General features: G+C 38.3%; 1 protein-coding gene across 1 annotated transcript; it reads left to right on the forward strand.

The window, feature by feature from the left end:
* Positions 1-204: 204 nt before the first annotated feature.
* LOC311615510 (melanoma-associated antigen B10-like) lies at positions 205-1,221 on the forward strand (the record flags this gene model as incomplete). Its single annotated transcript, XM_084870870.1, has 1 exon — positions 205-1,221. One exon carries the CDS (start codon positions 205-207, stop codon positions 1,219-1,221), a length of 1,017 nt encoding a protein of 338 aa, XP_084726996.1.
* Between the last annotated feature and the right edge of the window lie 21,577 nt (positions 1,222-22,798).

Consider the following 22,798-nt stretch of genomic DNA (forward strand, 5'->3'; position numbering starts at 1 on the left):
GTCATAGGGCAGAGACTGGGCAGAACAGGAGCCCCGGGGGCCCCTGGAGCACTGCCCTCAGACCCTGCAGACATGGCCTGGGTTAAGGCCCAGGTGCAGTGTCCCTGCTGAGGGTGCCCAAGCCATCTCCCTCTCCCTCCTCCAGGGGCCCAGTCACCTCCTCTCCGGCCACACGGGTGACTTCTGTTCCTGACCAGTGTCCTCATGCCTCGGGGAAAGAAGAGTAAACACCGGGCCCGAGATAAACGCCAGCAGGCCCGGAATGAGGCTCGCAGAGTCAGGAGTGCTCTGGCCTTTACAGAGGAGGGAGAAGACTCCGACTCCTCCTGCTCTTTTTCTTATGGGGTTTCTTCCCTGAGCACCCCTGAGCCTGTGCTGTCCCAGGAACCTCAGGGAGCCGCAGCCGCCACTGGCTCTATCAAGCCAAAAATCGCATGGCCAAGTTTTGACACCAGTGCCGAGAGCCGCAGCAAGGAAAGTGCAAGTGCCTCCCAGGCAGAGTCAGGGTCTGAGGGTCCCCGCAGGAGCCCTCTAGACCAGAAGGCGATGCTGTTGGCGCAGTTCATGTTGCGCAAGTACAACATGAAGGAGCCCATCATCAAGGAAGACATGATGAAGCATGTCATCAAGAAGCACAAGCTGTACTTCCAGGAGATCCTCAAGAGAGCCTCTGAGCTCATGGTGCTGGCCTTTGGCATTGATGTGAAGGAAGCCGACCCCGGCGGGCACAGCTATGTCCTGGTCAGCAAATTGCACCAGGCCGGGGATAGCAGGCTGAGCGGGGAGATCATGCCCAAGAAGGGCCTCCTGATGACAATCCTCTGCGTGATCTTCATGAAGGGCAACTGTGCCACCGAGGAAGAGATCTGGGATGTCCTCAACGCCATGGGCATACATGCTGGCAAGCAGCACAACCTCCATGGGGAGCCCATGAAGCTCATCACCGAAGATCTGGTGAAAGAAGGTTACCTGGTGTACCGCCAGGTGCCCCACAGCGATCCTCCAAGGCACGAGTTCCTGTGGGGCCCGCAGGCCTGCGCGGAGACCAGCAAGATGGAAGTGCTGCAGTTCTTAGCCAAGCTTCATGGTACCCAGCCCAGCGCCTTCCCACTCTGGTACGAAGAGGCCCTGCAGGATGAGCTGGAGAGAACCCGCCACAGATTCGCGGCTGTGGTTCGCACCAGCACCTTGGCCACCTTCTGCAGCCCAGACAAGTATTAAAAGCTGAAGCACTTCTCTCGCTCTGTGCTTGAAGTGGGGTGGGGGTGAGGTGGTGTTGGGGGGAACGCAATGCACATCATATCTGTGATCCTGTTATTAAATTGTTGCTTTATCTTACTGTTGCCGAATGCTTTCAAATATTGTTCTTTAAAACAAGTTTAATTAGCATCAGAATCTAAGTGCACAATGATACTGGTTATGCATTTAATGTAGTTTATGAGGCTTAAGAGTAAGAGTTTTGCTTTTTACTAAACAAATGTTGTAACCTTCCGCCTTATGTAGTGATCTGGAACGAGATAACATGGCATTAGAAAATGTATTTCCTTAGAAATGTGACAGAAATGAGTGGCAAAATAGTTGTGATAAACAAGTACAGAGAAAAGTAAAAGATGATCAATTCTTGGTTTCTCTTACTCCTTGTATTCTGCTGTTCTATAAAATAAAAGTTATATGCCTGCACTTGCTTTGTTTATTCAAGTACATAAGAGAAATGAAATCATGATGAATTTCATTTTTTTTAATTCCTCAATTGAGCATCTGCTCTTGGGAAGGCTCCATGGTGGTTGGGGGATGGGGAGAAAAGAAGACAGAGCAACTGCCCCAGAATGATGGAGGCTATGAGCAGCTCCGGTGAAAGGAAGATGGTGAGATACCTCTAAGACAAAACTCCGGTGAAAAAAAGCATGAGGAGGGGAGAAGAAGGAGGTCATGATAAGGGCAGGCAATCTGGGGTCCTGGGAAGCCTCAGTCCCTTCAGTGGGAGATGCTGTTATGTTGAGGTGGGTGGGGCCTCAGAGGAGGGTGTGTGTGGTGAGCAAGAGCCAGACCCTTGGGTGGTGGGTCACGGAGTTGAGCTAAGCCTCCAGAGGAGATGTGCTGTTAGCAGTGTCAGTGTCAGGGACCCTGGATGAAGCAGAGAGAAATCTTCAGCCAGGGCAGGGGTGGAAGGTGCCCTGGGCTTTGGGCCCGGAGCAGGAAAACACAAGGCTCAGGATCTGCATTTTATCACCACCATATCCAGGGAGTTTCTGAGAAATCAGGGCAGTTCTTCCTCTGGATAGGATGCCAGGGAGCCACTGTGCTGGTGCTCTTTGCCCTGGGCTGGGAGAAACAGGGTGTCTCATAAAAAGGCCTTTTAGCTGGTTTGTCTTGAGTACAACTTGTCAACCTCTAAGGAAGGCCTTGATTTGGGGAGAGGGTAAATGAATGAAAAATGGGGTGATTTAGAGCAAAGGGCAGCTGGAGGGAGGAAAGGAGAGTTGTTATTGACACAATTAATTATTTAGGAGCTTTGTGTAATATGCAGATGAGGGGATCCCCTAACATGCAAATTAAATACTATTTCCACTAAGAGGAATGCTTTGTTAAGGCATTTTTTCTTGCTAAGCAGAATTTTTGGCAGAGTTAACTGCTCTTTAGCACTGCATATTCTCAGACATCTTGATTAACACAACAACACAAAGACAAAAATCTTAGCAGGAGGCTGGGTCTTATTTAAGGTCCAAAGAAATCATGGTAGTAATTGCCATTCTTTGCAATCTCAATGCACATCAGTCACTGTGCCAGTTGCTTTGCACACATCACACACATCCCAACAGTCCTAGGAGGAAGGAGGCACCAAGCCCAAGTCATTGATGAGGAATCTGAGGCTCAGAGAGTTGGAAAGGTTCAGAATTCACAAGGCTAGTGAGTGCCAGAGCCCTGGACTGACTTGGTCAAGAACCCACACTGCTCCACTGCTCCCAGCCTTGTGTGTATTCATTCCTTTCTCTTCTCACCATTCCATGATGTTTCTCAGATGGTAAGAAGCAGAGGCCTGTGGGTAAAGTACTGAGAGCAAGCATAAAGAAGGAGTGGAAATGAGAATGAAGCACAATGCAGGGATTGTCTGCGGTTCATTTACCCAGGATCCACCTGCCCTTCCCCCCGCCCCCCCCCATCCCCCCCGCCCCCTCTCGCCCATCTCCTTGAGAGCTGACTCTGCCCTGGGCCCAGCACAAGGGTCCAGTCCCAGCCCTTTGCTGCATTACAGCGCCCTTCCCCGGGGGTCTTCCCCAGTGTGCCTCCTGTCCAGGCTGGAACCTGTCCTGCCATCCAGCTCTTCTCCACATCCTCCCCTGCAGGCAGCACCCTGTTCCCCTGAACACACAGCCCATGTCCCCTGCCTCCCGGACCTGGAGCATCCAAATCCCTGCAGATTCCCTCCTTCTCTGAGGACCCCTCAGGCAGCAGCGGCCCTTTCCATGCCATTCCTCACTTCAGATGGGGAAGTTTACACACCTCTCCACAGCCCCTCTGGCTGCCTCCACCACATTCTCAGAATGCTTTCAAATCTCCTGAAGACTAAAGTCTGACTTGGCACAGAATCCACTGTTTCTTTGCAGTAGAATGTTAATGGGCTGAATTCTTTGAGATTGGCCACTGACTACATAGATGAATAAATGAGTTTACCTTGTTGGTCAACATGAAGCAAAGGTTATCATTTCCAGACTGAGGCATTTGAGCGTGCCTGCTTTCTGTTCAATTCAGCAGCAAGCACTGAGAGCCTGTGCTGAGAGGTGGAATCACATGCATTGGAGCAGCCTTCATTCCTGGGCCACTTGACAGCATAGACCCCAGCATAGACTGCCTATGCCAAATTTAATGTGCATAAAAACAAACTTTTGTGGTGTTAGGTCATTCAAATGTTAGGCTTCTTCCGTTCCATCCACTAGAAGTTACTTATCTGAATAACACAGGGCTACTATTTATGTTGTTAGTCTTATTTACATAGCCTAATTGCCACAGAAATAGTGTATATATTGTTTATGTTGAATATATGAGGCAATCATAACTCTGCCTCCCTTCTATGGTCCTGTAAAATTCAGGTCCTATTAAGTAATCACAAATACAAACCCTGTGTGTATAATTTTTAAAATTTTTCTAGACTTCTTTTTCTTACACTTATGTGCTAGAATAGTACACTGTTGATAACTTCCTTTCAAAATGTCTCCAGTGAGCAATGAGGCTCTCGAGGGATCACAGTAGGGAGGGAATCCCATTCTCACTCCAGCTTACCATAAATTGTATCTATATTGCTTCTACATGGTACCTCACTTGTGATAAATAGGTTTTATCACTCCTGCCAGATCAGAAGTTCTTGAGGGTTCATGTTGGCATCTCTCTCTTTTTAAAAATATATATATATTATTGATTTTTTACAGAGAGGAAGGGAGAGGGATAGAGAGTTAGAAACATCGATGAGAGAGAATCATCGATCAGCTGCCTCTTGCACACCCCCCACTGGGGATGTGCCTGCAACCAAGGCACATGTCCTTGACTAGAATCGAACCTGGGACCTTTCAGTCCGCAGGCCGATGTTCTATCCACTGAGCCAAACCGGTTTCAGCGGCATCTCTCTCAGAGTGGCCAGGAATAAGAGCCAACTCAACAACACCTAATACGCACAGGTAATATTTATAAGCAATGATAACGAGTAAAACTAAGTAGACCACAGGAAGTAAATTCAAATACCAATCCTTTAAGCAAGCACCAAACATAACACAAAATATCCGCAGGAATTATTGTTCTACTTACTGTAGCTATAATACATGCACAGTAAATTTAAAACATACTTAAGAAGTAATTGCTCAAAAGAAATAGAAAAAAAGAAGTAATTGTTCCTTTATATTTTTGTACATCCTTTGATGGATGTTATTACTTCCATTGTTAATACTCTTCTATCATTTCATAGTCAGTTACCAAAATTATAATATATTAAGTGTAAGTCCATCAAGTTTGCAAGATAAACATGCAAAATCAATTTTATCTCTATACAGTAGCAATGAACATGTAGACAATAAAATTAAAAATACAATGCAATGTGAAATTGCTGAAAAAAAGAAAATGCTTAGGTGGAAATCAAACAAAATATGTGCAGGCCTTGTAATCTAAAACTCAATCAAACTAATTTTAAAAATCTAAGATATATAAAGAAATACGATACATACCTTGATCATGTATCACAAGACTCAACATAGTAAAATAAACATTTCCATTCTTCCCAAATTGATATATTGCCTTCATCCTACTCCTAACAAATTATAACAATGTTTTTTAAAGATACAGACAAGATTATTCTAATATGTATATAATAAGAGTAAGGAAGTAGAATAAAAACTGTGAACTTGCATGATCTCACTTATTTATGAATATAATGAATAACAAACTAATGAACAAAAATAGATCCAGAGACAGAGAAACGTCAATCAGACCATCAAACCTCAGAGGGAAGGTAGGGGAGGGTGGGGGTAAAGGGGAAAGATCAACTAAAGGACTGGTATGCATGCACATAAGCATAATCAGTGGACACAGACAACAGGGGGATGAGGGTATGAGTGGGGGGATGGGGGAGTAATGGGGGAATAAGGACACATATGTCACACCTTAATCAATAATGAAATTTTAAAAAAGAATCACTCTGCCCAATTTCAATGCATATTATATAGCTACAGTGATCACAATAGTGTGAAACTGATAGAGGGATGGAACAGAAAGAACACCAAAAAAAATAGCCCCCAGTACAGCCAACTGATTTTTTATAAAGCTGGAAGAGCAATTTAATGGAGAAAAAAAAATAAACTTTTCAATAAATGGTGCTCACGCAATGGGATATTCATAGACAAAAATATGAACTTCTATCTAAACCTCACAACTTAAACAAAAATTAGCTTATACTGGATCATAGAATTAAATGTAAAATTTTGTTTCCAAAATAGCGTCAATATGGCTAGCCTTAACACTGACGACATGACCCATAAAGGACAATTTTGTTAATTTGGACTCCATATTATTTAAAGATTTTACTATTATATTTAAAATGTTTCATCATCAAGTAAGAGTATGGACAGAAAAGTTACAGATTTGGAGAAAATATATTTTAAAATATATTTTATTGATTTCCTAGTGGAAGAGGGAGGGAGAGTTAGAAACATCAATGATGAGAGAGAATTGTGCCTTGACTGGGAATCAAACCATGATCTCCTGCTTCATAGGTTGATGCTCAACCACTGAGCAACACCAGCCGGGCCAGAGAAAATATTTTCAAATAATATACTCAATAAAAGATTAGTATCTCATAATAGAAATGAAACAATAAAAGTAATTTATTTTAGTGACATAAGAAATACAAAGAGAAGATTGAAAATGCTAAAACTTTTTGGGGGGGTCTGGGGGATGAGTGGTGGAAAGGAAGAGGACTTATATAAACCTCTGGCTGGACTGATTAAGAAAAAACACACAGATTAAAAAGAAGAAACATGGATTCAATAAAAATGATGCAAAAAAGAAAATCCTCATGCCAAATTCCAGCAACACGTACATAATGATATAAATAACTTTATGCTATAAAGTTTGATCTATGAACAGAGAAAATTCCAAGGAAGACATAGCTTGATGAACAATAAAACTTACAAAATCTCAATTGTCCTATATCTTGTAAATAAAGTATGTCTATCATAAAATGCCTTCCTACAAACGAATCCCATGTGCTAGTGACTACAGTCATGAACTTTTCCATACAGTAAAATGGAAAAAGAAATAACAGTCATTTCACACAAGCCTTTCCAAATAGGAGAAATAGTAAAAATGTTTCCCAAAATGCTTTGTGTGACCCCTATAAACTTGACACCAAAACGATAAGGAAAATAAAGTTAGAAAAGTCAATGTTATATATGCCTTATGAAATCCTGCTTCAACCCCAAAAGCACAACTTATATTTGACAAAAAAAACAAAGCTACTTCAGCCATAGCAACCCCAGGAACATCCTGAGTTTAAACCAAGAATGAAATCTAGTGAGATTAAAAAAGTCCAGCATTAAACAACTGTAATGAAACAAAGGGCAAAATCATATCACCATCACAATAGAGAGAAACAATATACCCAAGTTTACCATCCAGTAAAGATTTTAAAAAAATACTTTAAAAGTACAGAAAATAGCTTGACTGGCGTGGTTCAGTGGTTGAGTGTCAAGATTCCCTGTCAAGGCATATGCTCGGGTTGTGGGCTTGATCCCAGTGTGGGGCATGCAGGAGGCAGCCTATCAATAATACTCTCTCATCATTGATGTTTCCATCTCTCTCTCCCTCTCCCTTCCTCTCTAACACACACATACACACACACACACACACACACACACACACACACACACACACACACACACATCGTGTTTCCCTGAAAATAAGACCTACTTACATGTTTCCTTCTGAGTGAAATATAAGGCATCCCCCGAAAATAAGGCCCTCCTAGGCTAAACATGAGAGATTTGGTCCACTGATTCTGAAAGAAATGGAGTCACAAGAAATTCTCCAGGAAATTCAGGAATTGGATTGTTATGATGATGTTCCAGAAGATGATGACGTGATTGTCATTGAATAAATGAGTAAATTCTTGATACTGTAGTATTCACAGTTTGTCTGGTTTGTGTTGACAACTACCGTACTACGGTATTGTATACAGGTAATAAATTTCCTTTATTTTCATTTAACAATAAATGTGTACCGTATTCTTTTTCATGGAAAAATAAGACATCCCCTGAAAATAAGACCTAGCGCATCTTTGGGAGCAAAAATTAATATAAGATACTGTCTTATTTTCTGGGAAACAGGGTATATATTAGAGGACCAGTGCACAAAATTTGTGCATGGGACGGGGAGTCCCCCTCAGCCCTGCCTAAGCGCTCTTTCAGTCCAGGATTTCTCACTCCTTATTGCCCACCTGCTCATTGCTCCTTACAACTTCATTCACTGCTTCTTAGTGCTCCCATGGAGGTGGTAGAGGCTCCTGCCACTGCTGCTGCACTTGACAGCTGTGAGCCTGGCTTCTGGCTGAGTGGCACTAACCCTGTGAGAGCACATTGACCACCACAGGGCAGTTCCTGCACTGAGCGCCTGCCCCCTGGTGGTCAATGTGCAACATAGCGACCAGTCATTCTGGTCGTTCCACTGTAAAGGTCAATTAGGTTTTTATTTTTTATATATATAACAGCAAATATTATATCTAATAGTGAAATATTAAAAAAAAAAAAACCAACCCTCATCGATCATTGAAATTAAATAGTAAATTTAGCAAGACTTTTGGATTCCATACAGTTAAATATTAACACATTTTTCAAAGAACATTAATTTCTACTAACCTTCTTACATATATCATAAGAAATGGCACATAAAAATGTTGAATCACTATATTGTACACCTGAAACTAATATAACCAATATAAGAATATATACCAACTATACTTAAATAAAAAATAAATTTAAAAAAGTGAAAATGGCACAAAAATTCTATAGCATAAGATTATATCCTTAGCCTTTTTCCATATGCTGATTAGACAATACTTGAGAAGGTTTTAACCCTTATTGTTGTCATTTTATTTTTCTATTATGATAATAGAGACCCCAAGATATTTACTATACACTCAACATTTAATTCTACTAGAACAACAAAACAGATTATTCTTTGTGACCAATTTCCTAATAACCCTTGCTTAATGATATTACTATGAGTTTAACTTCACAAATTAAATTATTTTCCCTCATATCTTATTTAATTTTGCTTATTATTTTCCCTTTCTCTTTTTTAAATCTCCTGTCTCACTTCTTCACAATGTCTTATCTCAAGACATTATGGACTACTTTAACATAAGACAACAGAGTGTAGATCCTTTAAGTTTTATTGATGATATAGCATCATTGCATGTTTTATTATTTTTTTATTTATATCTTTAATTATGTATGTTATATTGGTCCCTTCACACTACTATAACAAAATAGCATAGACTGGGTAGCTTATGAACAATAGAAATTTATTTCTCACAGCTCTAGAGGCTGGTAAGTCCAAGATCAAGGTGCCATCACATCCAGTGTCTGATGACAGCCCACTTCCTGATTCATAGATAATCATATTTCCCTATAACTTCATATGGTAGAAGTGATGAGAGAGCTCTCTAGGACCTCCCGAATGTCATCAATGTCTCTAATGTCATCACATATGAATGTTGGTACACAAACATTCAGTGTGTAGCATACATGGATGGCATGTATACAGTATAAAATTTTTCAAAAAATGATGATACACTACACTTCAGAATTGTCATTAGCTGAGAAGTATAACAGACATAAACATACGCATAAATTAACATGAATAATATATTTACATACATGTATGCATATCTGTATATAAATTATCATCTGATTTCTTCATTAGCAATATACCTTGAAGATATATTTTGTAAATATGTAGCATCTTCTTAATTAGTTGTAAATAATGCATAGTATTCATGGTATACACATCATATAATTTATCAAAATAGTTGTTTTAACTTTTATTTATCCACTAGAGGCCCAGTGCATGAAATTTATGCACATGGGGATGGAGGGTTCCCTCAGCCTGGATTGCAAGAGGGCACAGGCCAGGTAGAGGGACCCTACCAATGCATGATTGGGACTGGGGAGGGATACAGGAGGTTGGTCAGCAGGGGAGGGATCATGGGAGGATTCCAGGGTGTGTCTGGCCCGTTTCATTCAGTCCGGATTTGCGGACCCCAGCAGCAAGCTAACCCACTGGTCTGAGCATCTGCCCCTTAGTAGTCAGTGCACATCATAGCAAGTGGTTGAGCCACCTTAGCACATCATTAGCATATTACGCTTTGATTGGTTGAACGGACGACTGGACACTTAGCATATTAGGCTTTTATGTATTTTTTATTTTTTAAAAATATATTTCATTGATTTTTTTACAGAGAGGAAGGGAGAGAGAGAGAGTTAGAAACATTGATGAGAGAGAAACATCAATCAGCTACCTCCACATGCCCCCCATTGGTGATGTGCCCACAACCAAGGTACATGCCCTTGACCGGAATCGAACCCGGGACCATCCAGTCCTCAGGTTGATGCTCTATCCACTGAGCCAGACCGGTTTTGGCCAGACCACTTTTCTTTCTTTCTTTCTTTCTTTCTTTCTTTCTTTCTTTCTTTCTTTTTTTTTTTTTTTTTTACTGTCTTTTACTTTTATTTTATTTTTATTTTTTATTAAATTATTATATGTGTACATATATTTTATTATATAGGATACTTTAATGCACATGTGTGAGTAGCTGTGTCTGATATAGTTGTAAGTGGTGGATAATATAGATAAATTTGTAACATGGTTAAAAAATACTGAAATGCTTCCCAAAAAACTGGTTTCAATATAAAATAGGTATCCTGTTACTTAAATAATTACTTCAAATATAAAGCATACTTAATAGGTAATTGCCCATTTATATTTATTTTTTGTATATCCTTTGATGGATGTTACTAATTCCATTTTTAATTAAAATTTTTTATTATTGACACTATTACAGATGTACCCCATTCCCACCCCCCATTGCCCACCTCCACCTAGCTCCCACCCCCTCCCCCTGGCCCTCACCACACTACGGTCTGTGTCCATGTGCTATTCACATATTCTTTGGCTAATCTCTCCACCTTCTTTCATCCAGTTCCACCCTCCATCTTTCCTCGGACCTCTGTCAGTCTGTCCCATGTACCCATTTTGCTCATCAGTTTATTTTGTTTGTCAGTTTATTTTGTTCTTTAGATTCCATGTATTAATGAGGTAATAAGGTATTTATCTTTCTCTGACTGGCTTAGTTTGCTTAGCATAAGAATTCCCTTTTAAAACTACTTTATCATTTCCTAATTACTTGATTACCAAAATTATTATACATATATGAGGTCTAGCTAGACAGGAAGATATAGATGCACAAACACTCCCTGCTTTCACTTATATTCTATACCGTATATTGCAAAATACCTAATTGATTATATGTGTTATGTCTATATAAATAATTTTGCATGTAAAACATATTTTGCCAAATAAAAGTATTGTATATTATAGAAAACATATATAATTCTAAGTATAAGATCAAAAAAGGAATGCAAGCATCAATCCCTTGAGCCCTAGCTGGTTTGGCTCAGTGTATACAGCATTAGCCTGCACACTGAAGGTCCTGGGTTGATTCCAGTCATGGACACATGCCAGGTTTGTGGGCTTGATCCCCAGTGGGAGGCATGCAGGAGGCAGCCAATCAATGATTCCCTTTCAGCACTGATGTTTCTATCTCTCTCTCCCTATCCATTCCTCTCCAAAATCAAGAAAAATATATTTTAAAAATAGATATCAATCCCCTGAGAAGCCACTAAAAATAACACAAAAATATATAGGTAATATGCTGGTTCTTATTAATGCATTACAAATGGCCACAAAATTATCTTCTATAATATACTGCATGCTTGCTTGTCTGTTTTCCCACTAAGCTGTCTCTCAATAATGTAACTGCTGCACATGGCCCACACCTGGCACATGGTGGGAACTGGAGAAATATTTATGAGATGAATGAAATAATTCAATTGAAAGAAATTAAGCAAATGATGACCAAAACAAGTCTACTGCTTATGAAGATGACTGGCTACAAAAATGTTGGATATCTGCTTCTAAGAAGAGGAAATAGACATACTTTCCTTATTTCTCTTAAGTATAGCTAAAAATCTGGATGTTACCTACAAAATAAACTAGGCTCTGAAAGATACTTGTTAGGGTTCTCAGAACCCAGTGAACAAAACAACCCCCAGCCCCCATTTTGTTTTGTTTGGTTTTGCCTTATACATTTTCCAGAACTGCAGCTGAAAAATCTGGCAGCACAGAAACGCCAAAAGATTCAGACAAAAGGCTGCAACAAAAGCATGCTTTCTGTAAAGAAAAGGCTGGAAAAGAACAACCTAACAATACTCAAACTTTTAGACAATAGCTGCATTATATTGTAGTTGAACACTATCCTCATGCATGCCAGTAAAGGCTGAGTGAGGAGCCTAAACTTCCACCCTTACTAGGCTGTCACCCCAAAATGCCCTTCTAGTTGCAGAGATGGTTCAATACATATCTTAGACTTTCATCCTTGATGGATGGTAAAGAGCACTCGCCCCAAGTGAGTTAATGGATAGCATGTGGAGAGCCTTGACTTCCACCCCCTGAAAACAAAATGAGAGTGAAACTACAAAAATGAAAATTACAGACTAATATACTTTGAATTCAGACACAAAATTCTTAATAAAATATTAGCAAATAGAATTATCCTATATAATAAAAGCATAATATGCAAATTTGGCCAAACAGTGGAACCACCATCCAGATGACCATCTGAATGACCATCCGGATGACCATCTGGGACCACGCTATGATACATACTGTTGCCAGGCCAACCAAGGCAGATGCGATGTGATTAATTGGGGGCCTGGCCATCGCCCCATGATTTCCCCACAAAGGGAGGCCAAGGTCACTGACCAATAGGCTATGGCAGGTGGGCAGGGCTTCCCTCTCTGAGGGAAGCCAAGGTCCCAGGTGCCAGAGGGAAGCTGGTGCAGGTAGCCTGGGGTAAGGAAGGCCTACTCTTACACATCAGGCCTCTAGTGCTTATCTATACTATTGTATAATGAAAGGGTATTATGCTAATTAGACCAGAAGACCTTATGGACATATTTCCAGACAAAGCCATGGCGGTGGGGCCAAGGCACAGGCAGCTATGGGTGATCAGGCCAGCAGGGGGGCAGTTGGGGGTGAGAAGGCTGGCAGGCAGAGTGGTTAAGGGCAATCAGACAGGCAGGCAGGTGAGCAGTTAGGAGCCAGCAATCCCATATTGCAAGAGAGATGTCTGACTGCCAGTTTAGGCCTGATCCCCTGAGGGGTACAAGATTGGAGAGGGTGCAGGCTGGGCTAAGGGATACCCCTCTGTGTGTGAATTTTGTGCACTGAGCTACTAGTGTATATATATATATAAAACACTAATATGCAAAGTGTCCCCACGGGAGTACAGCAGGAGACTGAGAGTTCTATCACTTGCTATGACATGTAATGACCACCAGGGGGGCGACATGGAATGAAGGAAAGCCCCAGCCAGCAGCTGGAAGGCCCCTATTGCCCCTGATTGCTGGCCAGGCCTAGGGACCCTATATGCACGAATTTTGTGCACTGGGACTCTAGTATACATATATATGATACAGTACACCATACATATTATATACCAGGTTTTAACTCCATGTTTATCAGGCTGGTTCAATAACTGAAAATCAATCAATGTAGCTTACCATATAAATAAGCTAAAGAAAATAAATCCCATGATCATATCAATCCATGAAGAAAAATTATTAACAAAATTCAACACCAATTCACAATTTTAAAAAACCCTCAGAAAAATATGACTAGAGGAGAATGTTCTGAAAACCCAGCTTAACAAATCAAAAAAACTTAAGAAGTCTCAATTGTCCTGTATCTCACAGACAAGCTTTGCCTGTAGTATTGAAAAACACTCTTACAAATGAATTCCAAATCCTGGCACCTGAGGTCATGTACTTTGCATATAATAAGAAATAACACCAATCTTGCACAAGCTCTTTCACATAATAGAAACACTTTCCAAAATAATTCATATAAGCTTTATACACTTTACACCGTGATGATAAAGACATTATAAGAAATGAAAAACAAAGATTTATATCCTCAGAAAACCAACTTACTAGTATGTTTGTCAAAGGACATACATAACCCCAAAATGCTTCAGTTATATAAGTCCATGAACCAACTGGGTAGAATCCAAACATGAATTATTGTTGAGGTAACACTTCAGAATGAAACTAACAAATGAAAGCACAGCATCATGTCACTATTACCATAGATAGAGAGAACTCATATGACAAAATTTACCATCAAGTTACGTTTAAAAAACAAACAAACAAAAAAAAAAAACTCTGAGAACTGCAGCAAATATCAGTGGTTAAGTACTACCCCACCCCCACCTGAGATCTTAAAAGAGATAAGAATGCCTACTATCACCAGTTCTATATACTAAACATTTTAGGGAGGGCTTAGACAGGGAAAAAAATGCAAGAAAATGCATAAAGATTGAAAAGAATGAAAAGAAATCACCTTTATTCACAGAGCAGATGTTCATTTGTAGGCTATGGAAAAGCAACCTATAGGCAAATATATTAGCATTGATAAGCGAATTTAGCAAGATTGCAGAATTCCATAGGGTTAAACCTAAACGCATTTTTATAGAATAGAAACTCTTACTAAGCATCATTACATACCTCATAAGAAATGGTACAAAAACCTTACAAGACAAGGCCATATTGATAGGAGCGGAAATAGAATATTGGGGATCAGCTGTTAACGATGATTGTTTTGTTCTGATTAAAGAAGGCAGTCTAACCTGGCTGGGAATTGTAGGAGGGACCTGAGAGCTCACCTAGAAATGCAGCCTGTCCTCCCATTTGGAACTGCCTATTTTTTTAATATATTTTATTGATTTTTTATAGAGAGGAAGAGAAAGGGATAGAGAGTTAGAAACATGGATGAGAGAGAATCATCAATCAACTGCCTCTTGTACACCCCTACTGGGGACATGCCAGCAACCAAAGTACATGCCCCCAACCATAATCGAACCCGGGACCTTTCAATCCACAGGCCGAGGCTCTATCCACTGAGCCAGACCGGTTTTGGCTGGAGCTGCTTATTATTATGGAAAGTTTAACAACTGTGCTGCAGAAACCAGAGCCACCAGCCCTTTGGAGCCCCCCCACCGCCCCCCCCCCACCCAGCCCTTTGAAAACCCTCAGGCTTTTGCAAATCTCCAGCCTGCATTATCTGTTAACTGTCATTTGACATATCCTATGCCTACTTCCCCATGTAATCTTTGTCCTCCTACCCAACATAAGCAGCCGGCTTGTGGTGGGTGTGCAGAGCAGATTTTTGTGGATGACCTGCTGCTCTCCCACACTGCCTGCAGTATTGGAATAAATGCTCACATATGATCCAACCCTGTCTCTGCTGAATTGGCTCAAGTAGTGACCGGCAGCATGGACCCATTGATTATCCAGTTATAATATTTTAAAGGTTTTGTCTTATATATTTATCAGATAAAATTCAGGAATTATTAAATTCTGATTATTGTTTTTCTGATATCATGGTACTGGAGGCCCCCAGATAGATGACAAACCTCACAATATACTTGCTACTTAATCCTTCCAGAGCAATTTTAAAGAGCATTCATTGTGCCAATTTTATTTATGGTCCCCAGGTTAATAATTTTAACTAATTAGAAGTGAGGTACTTCTAAATATTTCACTATATATCATATTATTTTCTTTACATAAATTCTCTGTATGCTTTCTTACTTATTTTTTTTAACTCTGTTATATTTCTGGCCTTAAAGATAACTTCTTGGCTATTCTGTACTACCTTATAAAAGAAAAAGGAAAAGAGAAAAAAAATTTAAAAAGAGTGACTCTTTCAGAAAATCATTAGCGATATGATTTCATGTGACTATTTGGTTTCCTTTTACTAAATATGAATGTGGCACATGCTCAGTGTAAGTTTCCCCAAAAAAGAAATGCATCTCTTCATACATTTTCTCTGCTAACCATGATTAGTAGGGAAGTATATATATAAACAGGTATATACAAAAATACTGGCATAAGTAATACATTAATAACTTGTAACACAAATAAAGTACAACTTGCTCTCTTTTATTAGCAATATGCCTTTGATATATCTTCTGCAATTATATAAGACTATATATTTAATCATATATATGTGTGTGTGTATATATATATATATATATATATATATATATATATTCTTATACATTTCAACATTAGCAATACATCAGCAACTGTAGCAACAACCATTTTAATTGGGTGTAAAAATTACATAGTATTCACTGTATTAACACAGCATAAGTTATTTTACAAAAAATATATATGGCAAAAGAGAACAAAGAAAAGAGAGAGCAAATGGATTATACTGTTGTGAAGTTACATTTACACAAAGTGGAACATTCCTAAGTAGAAGTAGAACAATGTAAGTAAAGGATTCACATGCTAGTCCCTAGAGCAAAGAGTGAACGTAATGTAAAGTGGCATAGGTAATATTCTGATTGCTACTGCTGCAGAACATATCACCTGCAATATACTTCATATTTACTTGTTTGTTTTTCACAAGGCTATAACTCAATAATGTACCTCTACCACATAATCCATATCTGGCTCATGTTGGAAACTGGGAAAACATTTAGGTAATTAATAAAACAAAAATTAATTGGAGTGCATTAAACAAAAGAAGAGTTTCACTGATTGGGTAGATTGTTGCCATAAATTTATTTTATCTTATTGATATAAAAATGGACTTAATGGGCTATAGAAGTAAAAACAAACAACTAAAACCAAAAACATATTTCCCCCAAACAGCATGTATTAAGCTGTCTTCTTCCATTAATGACACGCCAACCTTTTCTACTCAACCATCCTCCTGAGAAAAATTATGAAGGCTTAAAGATATTCAATATTTTGTTTGAAGACACTACAAACTCAAGGATGCAAGCATTTGAAGAAACTGAATCTTAATGATAAGGGTTAGCTAGCTAGCTTAATTAAGGAGATAGGATAGGGAGGGAAGGTCCAGGAAGGACAGAGGTATCTTTGGAATGAGCAATTAAAGCAAACTTAAGGTAGATCAAAAGCAGTGCTGACCTGAGCAGCTGGGAGAGCCATAGGGGTAATGAAACATCTCAGGCCACGACAACTGAGAGAGCCTTAAGGGAGAGCAAGAGCAACTCCAACTTGAACAGATCAGATGGATATGTGAAGGGCACCAAGTGGGCTTTAGACTTGGGAACTAATGCTATGTAGCAGAGTGACCAATGAGGAAAGCATGGGCTCCTAAATTTAAAAAAGGGTTCAGTTAGAAAGGGTCAAGTTCAGACAAAGAACTGCAGCCTTTATAAACCTGGAAACAAAGCGACTCGGCCAGATTATTTAGATTTTTTCCTATTAGAGAGCAAGAGAGAGTAAGCCTTTTCCATTTGAGGGATGGAGTTTGTATATGCTTCCAGTAAACTTCTACATTTTTATTAAAGAAGCCTTCAGTCAGAGAGTTTATTCTTCAAACCTCGTAGGGCAAGAAAGGACCCACGGAAGAAAAGTCTGCACCCTGGCTGAAGCCGGTTTGGCTCAGTGGATAGAGCGTCAGCCTGTGGACTGAAAGGTCCCAGGTTCGATTCTGGTCAAGAGCGTGTACCTTGCGGGCACATCCTCAGTAGGGGGTGTGCAAGAGGCAGGTGATCAATGATTCTATCTCATCTCATCTCATCTCATCGATGTTTCTAACTCTCTATCCCTCTCTCTGTAAAAAATCAATAAAAGATATTTAACTATTATTAAAAAAATAAATAATAAATAAAAAGAAAAGTGTGTACCCCAAATCCCACATTTCATTAATTAGAAGGGAAGCTCAAGTGATGAGACCCAGGTCTGGTAACCCTTTTCCCTCAGGTCTATTTTACTGACTCCAAGGTGGTAACGAAGAAGCCCAGGTGCTAAGTAGAAAGTTTTAGCTGAGAAGTTGAGCAGCTGACCAGGGCTTTCGGCAGTCTCACCAGCCCAGCAGATTAAACTGATAGAGTTCATGGTCCACCAGAGCTGAGAGTATCTGGAAAAACTCAAGGACTGATTCCGTATCCTTGATGGGCTATGTTCTCAGTGTCAATGTGAACCAGAAATAGAAAATTCCTCGCAAAACATGACAAGCAGCTTCAAAAGGACTGAAGTATTGATTGAGATGAGATGAACTACCTCACTTTGCCTTTCAAAGAAAATGCTCCCAGAACAAAAATAAAATCATCCGGAATCTTCTAGTTCCTCTATAGCATTTTATACAGAAAATGTAGCACACAATAAAAAAACAAACTATGCATTCTAAATATAATCAGAAGGAGAGGGTTAGGTTCAGGGTTACATGCATGTTCTCCATTTACAGGAGATACCTTGAACAGAAGGCACTAATACTTGGTTATAGCCATGCAATTTAAAGTGACAGTAAGATATCACTGCACACCAATTAGAAAGTCTCCGATGAAAAATACTAACCAGCCTGGCCAGCGTGGCTCAGCGGTTGAGGAGTTCATGGTTCGATTCCCCATCAGGGCACATGACCGGGTGGCAGGCTTGATCCCTAGTGTGGAGTGTGCAGGAGGCAGCCAATCGTTGATTCTCTCTCATCATTGATGTTTCTATCTCACTCTCCTTTCTTTTCTGAATTCAATAAAAAATATTTTTTTAAAAAAAACTAACCAGAGCATATACTGGCAAATGGAGCTCATACTGCTAGTAGAATGTAAAATAGTACAATAATATTGCAAGACATTGACATGTTCTACAAAAAATTAAATACACACCTGTCATGTGTTGCAGCCACTCCTTTCTTTGATGGTTTTTCCAAATCAACAAACAAAAAGTATATGTTCACACAAAGACTTGTGCAAGACTGTTTACAGCATATGAATGAGGGAGCAGCTTGGATAGGAACAGGAAGGGGAAGTACAGTGGTGAACAAGGCAACTTTGTGAGAGGGAGATGGATATTTACACTCTCTGAATTGTGGTGATGGCTTGATAACTATACAGACATTTCAAAACCTATACCCTTTATTTTAATGTTGTGCAGTTTATTTTAAATCTATTATACCTCAATGAAGCTATTAAAAATCATGTGGATACATCAAAACATGTGCTTAAGGGAAAGTGTATATCATTAATGCAAAGGAGGAAGTCCTGAAAATTTAAGATTTGATAATACACTTCACAAAATAGGAAAATAAAGCAGAAATATAAACAAAACCTAAAACATAAAAATTAAAGTATGATCAATTAATTAAACTGAAAAATGGTCAACAATACTAAAGTGACATTTTTAACAATGAAAAAAATGAACACAATATAACTTACTGAAAAATAGATCTTTTATCATTTTTTAACCATACTTTTGTGCACATTTGTGACTATAATATTGGGAGGAAAATAACTGCTAAGAAAGGGCAAGACATTTTTAAAATTTGCTTTAAAATGCTAATTTAATTTTTAAAACCCCAGTGCCATTTTTTCTCCCTCAATGATTTGGTATACTATTAATTTAAAATCCAATATTATTAAGCATATTTAATTTGGTAATTGGCCTTCCATACCTTTTTTTATTGTTAGAGACTGAATGATCAGAGATCAGACCATACATAAAAGTGATAAAGGGGGGGGGGGGGGCGTACAATGACCAGATTACATATAAAAACAGAACTCTGACCCACAGCCTCTGCAGCAACCAACCCCTGAAGCCAGACTACAAATTCTGCAGAAACTGGCCGAAAAAAGTGAGGACCTGATCAGTCACTGCCAACCTCCCTACTTTTTGGTTCTACTTTTAACCTTCAATGAACACGAGAAAACCAAATCTGACCCCAAACCAAATATACACAATGCCCCACCTCTACCTCTTCCCAGGCCAACTACATCCAATCAGGGCACACCTGAAGTTTGCCCTGTTTCCCACCAAAAAGCGTTCCCACTCTGTAGCCTGCCTTTGATTCTCTGCCAAAGACAAGTGATGATGGCATTTTCTTGCTCTCATTTTTTTAAAATATATTTTTATTAATTTCAGAGAGGAAGGGGGAGAGATAGAGAGAAACATCAATGATGAGAAAGAATCATTGATCAGCTGTCTCCTGCATGCCCCCTAATGGGGACCGAGCTCACAAGCCAGGCATGTGCTCTTGACCGGAATTGAATGTGGGACTCTTCAGTCCCCAGGCTGATGCTCTATCCACTGAGCCAAACCAGCTAGGGCTCCTTGTTCTCATTTTGATTATATTAATTTATTCTCAGAATTGCATGATTATTTTACTATTCTATTTGTTAGTCTATTGTCTCATTAATATTTGAAATACAAAAATTAATATATCCTGTATATATAAATCACATAAACAAGATATCCTTTTTACTTTCAGTCACATATATATATATATCTATATATATATATGTATATATATCCTGTTAAAAATGTATTCCACTATTTATATAAATCATTCAGACATAGACTATGTCTGCCAAATTGAATGTTAATATATATATATATATTATAATTATTATATATATAAAATATTACCCTTTAATTAGTATGTAACATTATTGTTTATCAAGAATTTTATATGTTTGCATACAGTTTCTCATGCATGTTAATATTAGTATCAAATTAACAATTAAAATAAAATTTTCTGATATTTTGTATGTAATTTGCATAACTCATTTTAATTTATAGGTAATGTGTTCAGATATTTGTATATTTTTTAATGAACAATTAAAACTGAATATTTTCAGCCCTGGCAAGGTAGCTCAGTTGATTAGAATGTCATCCTGATACACCAAGGTTGCATGTTCAAATCTAGATCAGGGCACATACAAGAATCAACCAAAGAATGCCAAGTAAATGGCAAACAAATTAATGTTTCTCTCTTTCTCTCTCTCCCTCTCTCTCTCTAAAATCAATCAATAAAATTACATATTTTGGATTTTGTAAAATATTTTTTCACATTATTTTTTTTTGCTTTTGTTTTGTTGCTCTTGTCAATCCAATAAAATATCTTTATTATATAATGGGCAGGTGGGATTAATAAAGGGCAATATTGGATTGATAAAGTCATTATTAAATTTTTAAAATATTTTATCAGTAAAATGTATCTCGAACATCTATGTGAAATATACATATTTCAGTGAAGTATATAAATGTATACCAGCAAAAAATTCTGAAAAACAAAGCACATTAGTTACCAAGAAGAATGACCTAAATAATGGTTGTATTCTCAACAAAATCCTTAGAGAAATGGCAGAAATGGAGTAGCAACTTTCCAGTGCTGAAAGAAAAAATAAAACTATAACCCAGAATTCTTCATTCCCCAAAATTATCCTTTCAAATGGAGAATGAAATAAGATAGAGACACATAAACAAACTTGAGACAATTTTCCCTTTAAAAAATAATATGTAAAACTATAGGAAGTTCTTCAATCTGATAGGAAAAAAAAACACAACACAAAAATACCTGAGAGAAACTAAAGAAAAGAAAGAAGAGGACTAGATATAGGAAATATGTAGATAAATATAAAAGACTACTTTTTTATTTTTTGTAAAAGAACCAAACTGATTCCTTGAAGTAAAAATGATAAATAGTATAATTTACAAAATTAATCTAAGTGTAAGCGTAAGCTTTATTCATTTAACTGAATATACAACAAATTAAATTTAGGGAAATAAAAGGGCAAAAATAAATTATATATAATCGGTTTATGTTTTAAATAAGAATATTTAAATAAAATATTTGACAAAAGAATAAAAAATGAAGAGAATAAGTAAAATCATCTTGTGAGGTTACACATATATAAACTGGTACTAACTTAATCTAATAGATCAAGATCATTTAAAGATTCATATGTCAAGTTTCTTTTCATTTACAGTTTACATTCAACTTTATTTTATATTCATTTCAGGTGCACAGCATAGTGGTTAGACAATCATGTGCTTTACAACATGTTCCCACCTGATATATCCCATACCCACCTGGCACCATACATAGTTATTTCAATATTATTGACTATATTTCCAATATTATTGACTATATTGAACTTGACATTCCTGTGACTACTTTGTAACTACCAAATAAACACCCAGAATGGTGCCCAATAAATGTTCAATTAATGTGTTTCTTATTGTTATTAAGTATATTATAAAGTAATTTCTTCTCTTTTTAAAAATTTATCTTTATTTTTTAATATATATTTTATTGATTTTTTACAGAGAGGAAGGGAGAGGGATAGAAAGCTAGAAACATCGATGAGAGAGAAACATCGACCAACTGCCTCTTGCACACCCGCTACTGGGGATGTGCCCGCAACCAATGTACATCCCTTTGACCGGAATTGAACCTGGGACCCTTCAGTCCGCAGGCCAACGCTCTATCCACTGAGCCAAACCAGTTTCGGCAAAATTTATTGTTGAAAATATTACAGCTGTCTCCCCTTTTTTCTCCATTGACCCCCTCCGCCCAGGCGTTCACCACACTATTGTCTGTGTCCATGGGTTATGAATATAAATTTTGGGGTTAATCTCTCCCCACCCACCCCCACCTGCCCTCTGAGATTCATTAGTCTGTTCATGCTTCTATGTCTCTGGATCTATTTTGTTCATCAGTTTATTTTGCTCATTAGATTCCACCTATAAGTGAAATCATATGATACTTTTGAATAACCAGTAAATACAATACAAATAGGTATAAGTTAAATTTTGGTTGTTATTTTAGCATAAAAATTTACCACAAAACTTATCTCCTATAATATACTCCATATTTAATTGTATGTTTCCCATTAGGCTATATTTTAATAATATACAATAGCTGCATACTTAGCATATGTAAGGAACTAAAGACACCTTTTGGCAAAAGATTGGATAATTGATTAAAGGAGGAAAAATAATTAAAACTAAATCACATTTCAAAAAATAGTATGTGCAGAGCCATCTTCTTCCAATTATGGTAGATAAGATATTTCTGCCCACCCTTCCTCCTGAGAACAAAACTAGGGGAAAGCTGGAAGATATTAAACTGCCCAAATGAGCAGTTTACAGGTAATGCAGAC

This window comes from Pipistrellus hanaki, assembly GCF_964339955.1.
Source record: "Pipistrellus hanaki genome assembly, chromosome: X".
Classification (NCBI taxonomy): Eukaryota; Metazoa; Chordata; class Mammalia; order Chiroptera; family Vespertilionidae; genus Pipistrellus; species Pipistrellus hanaki.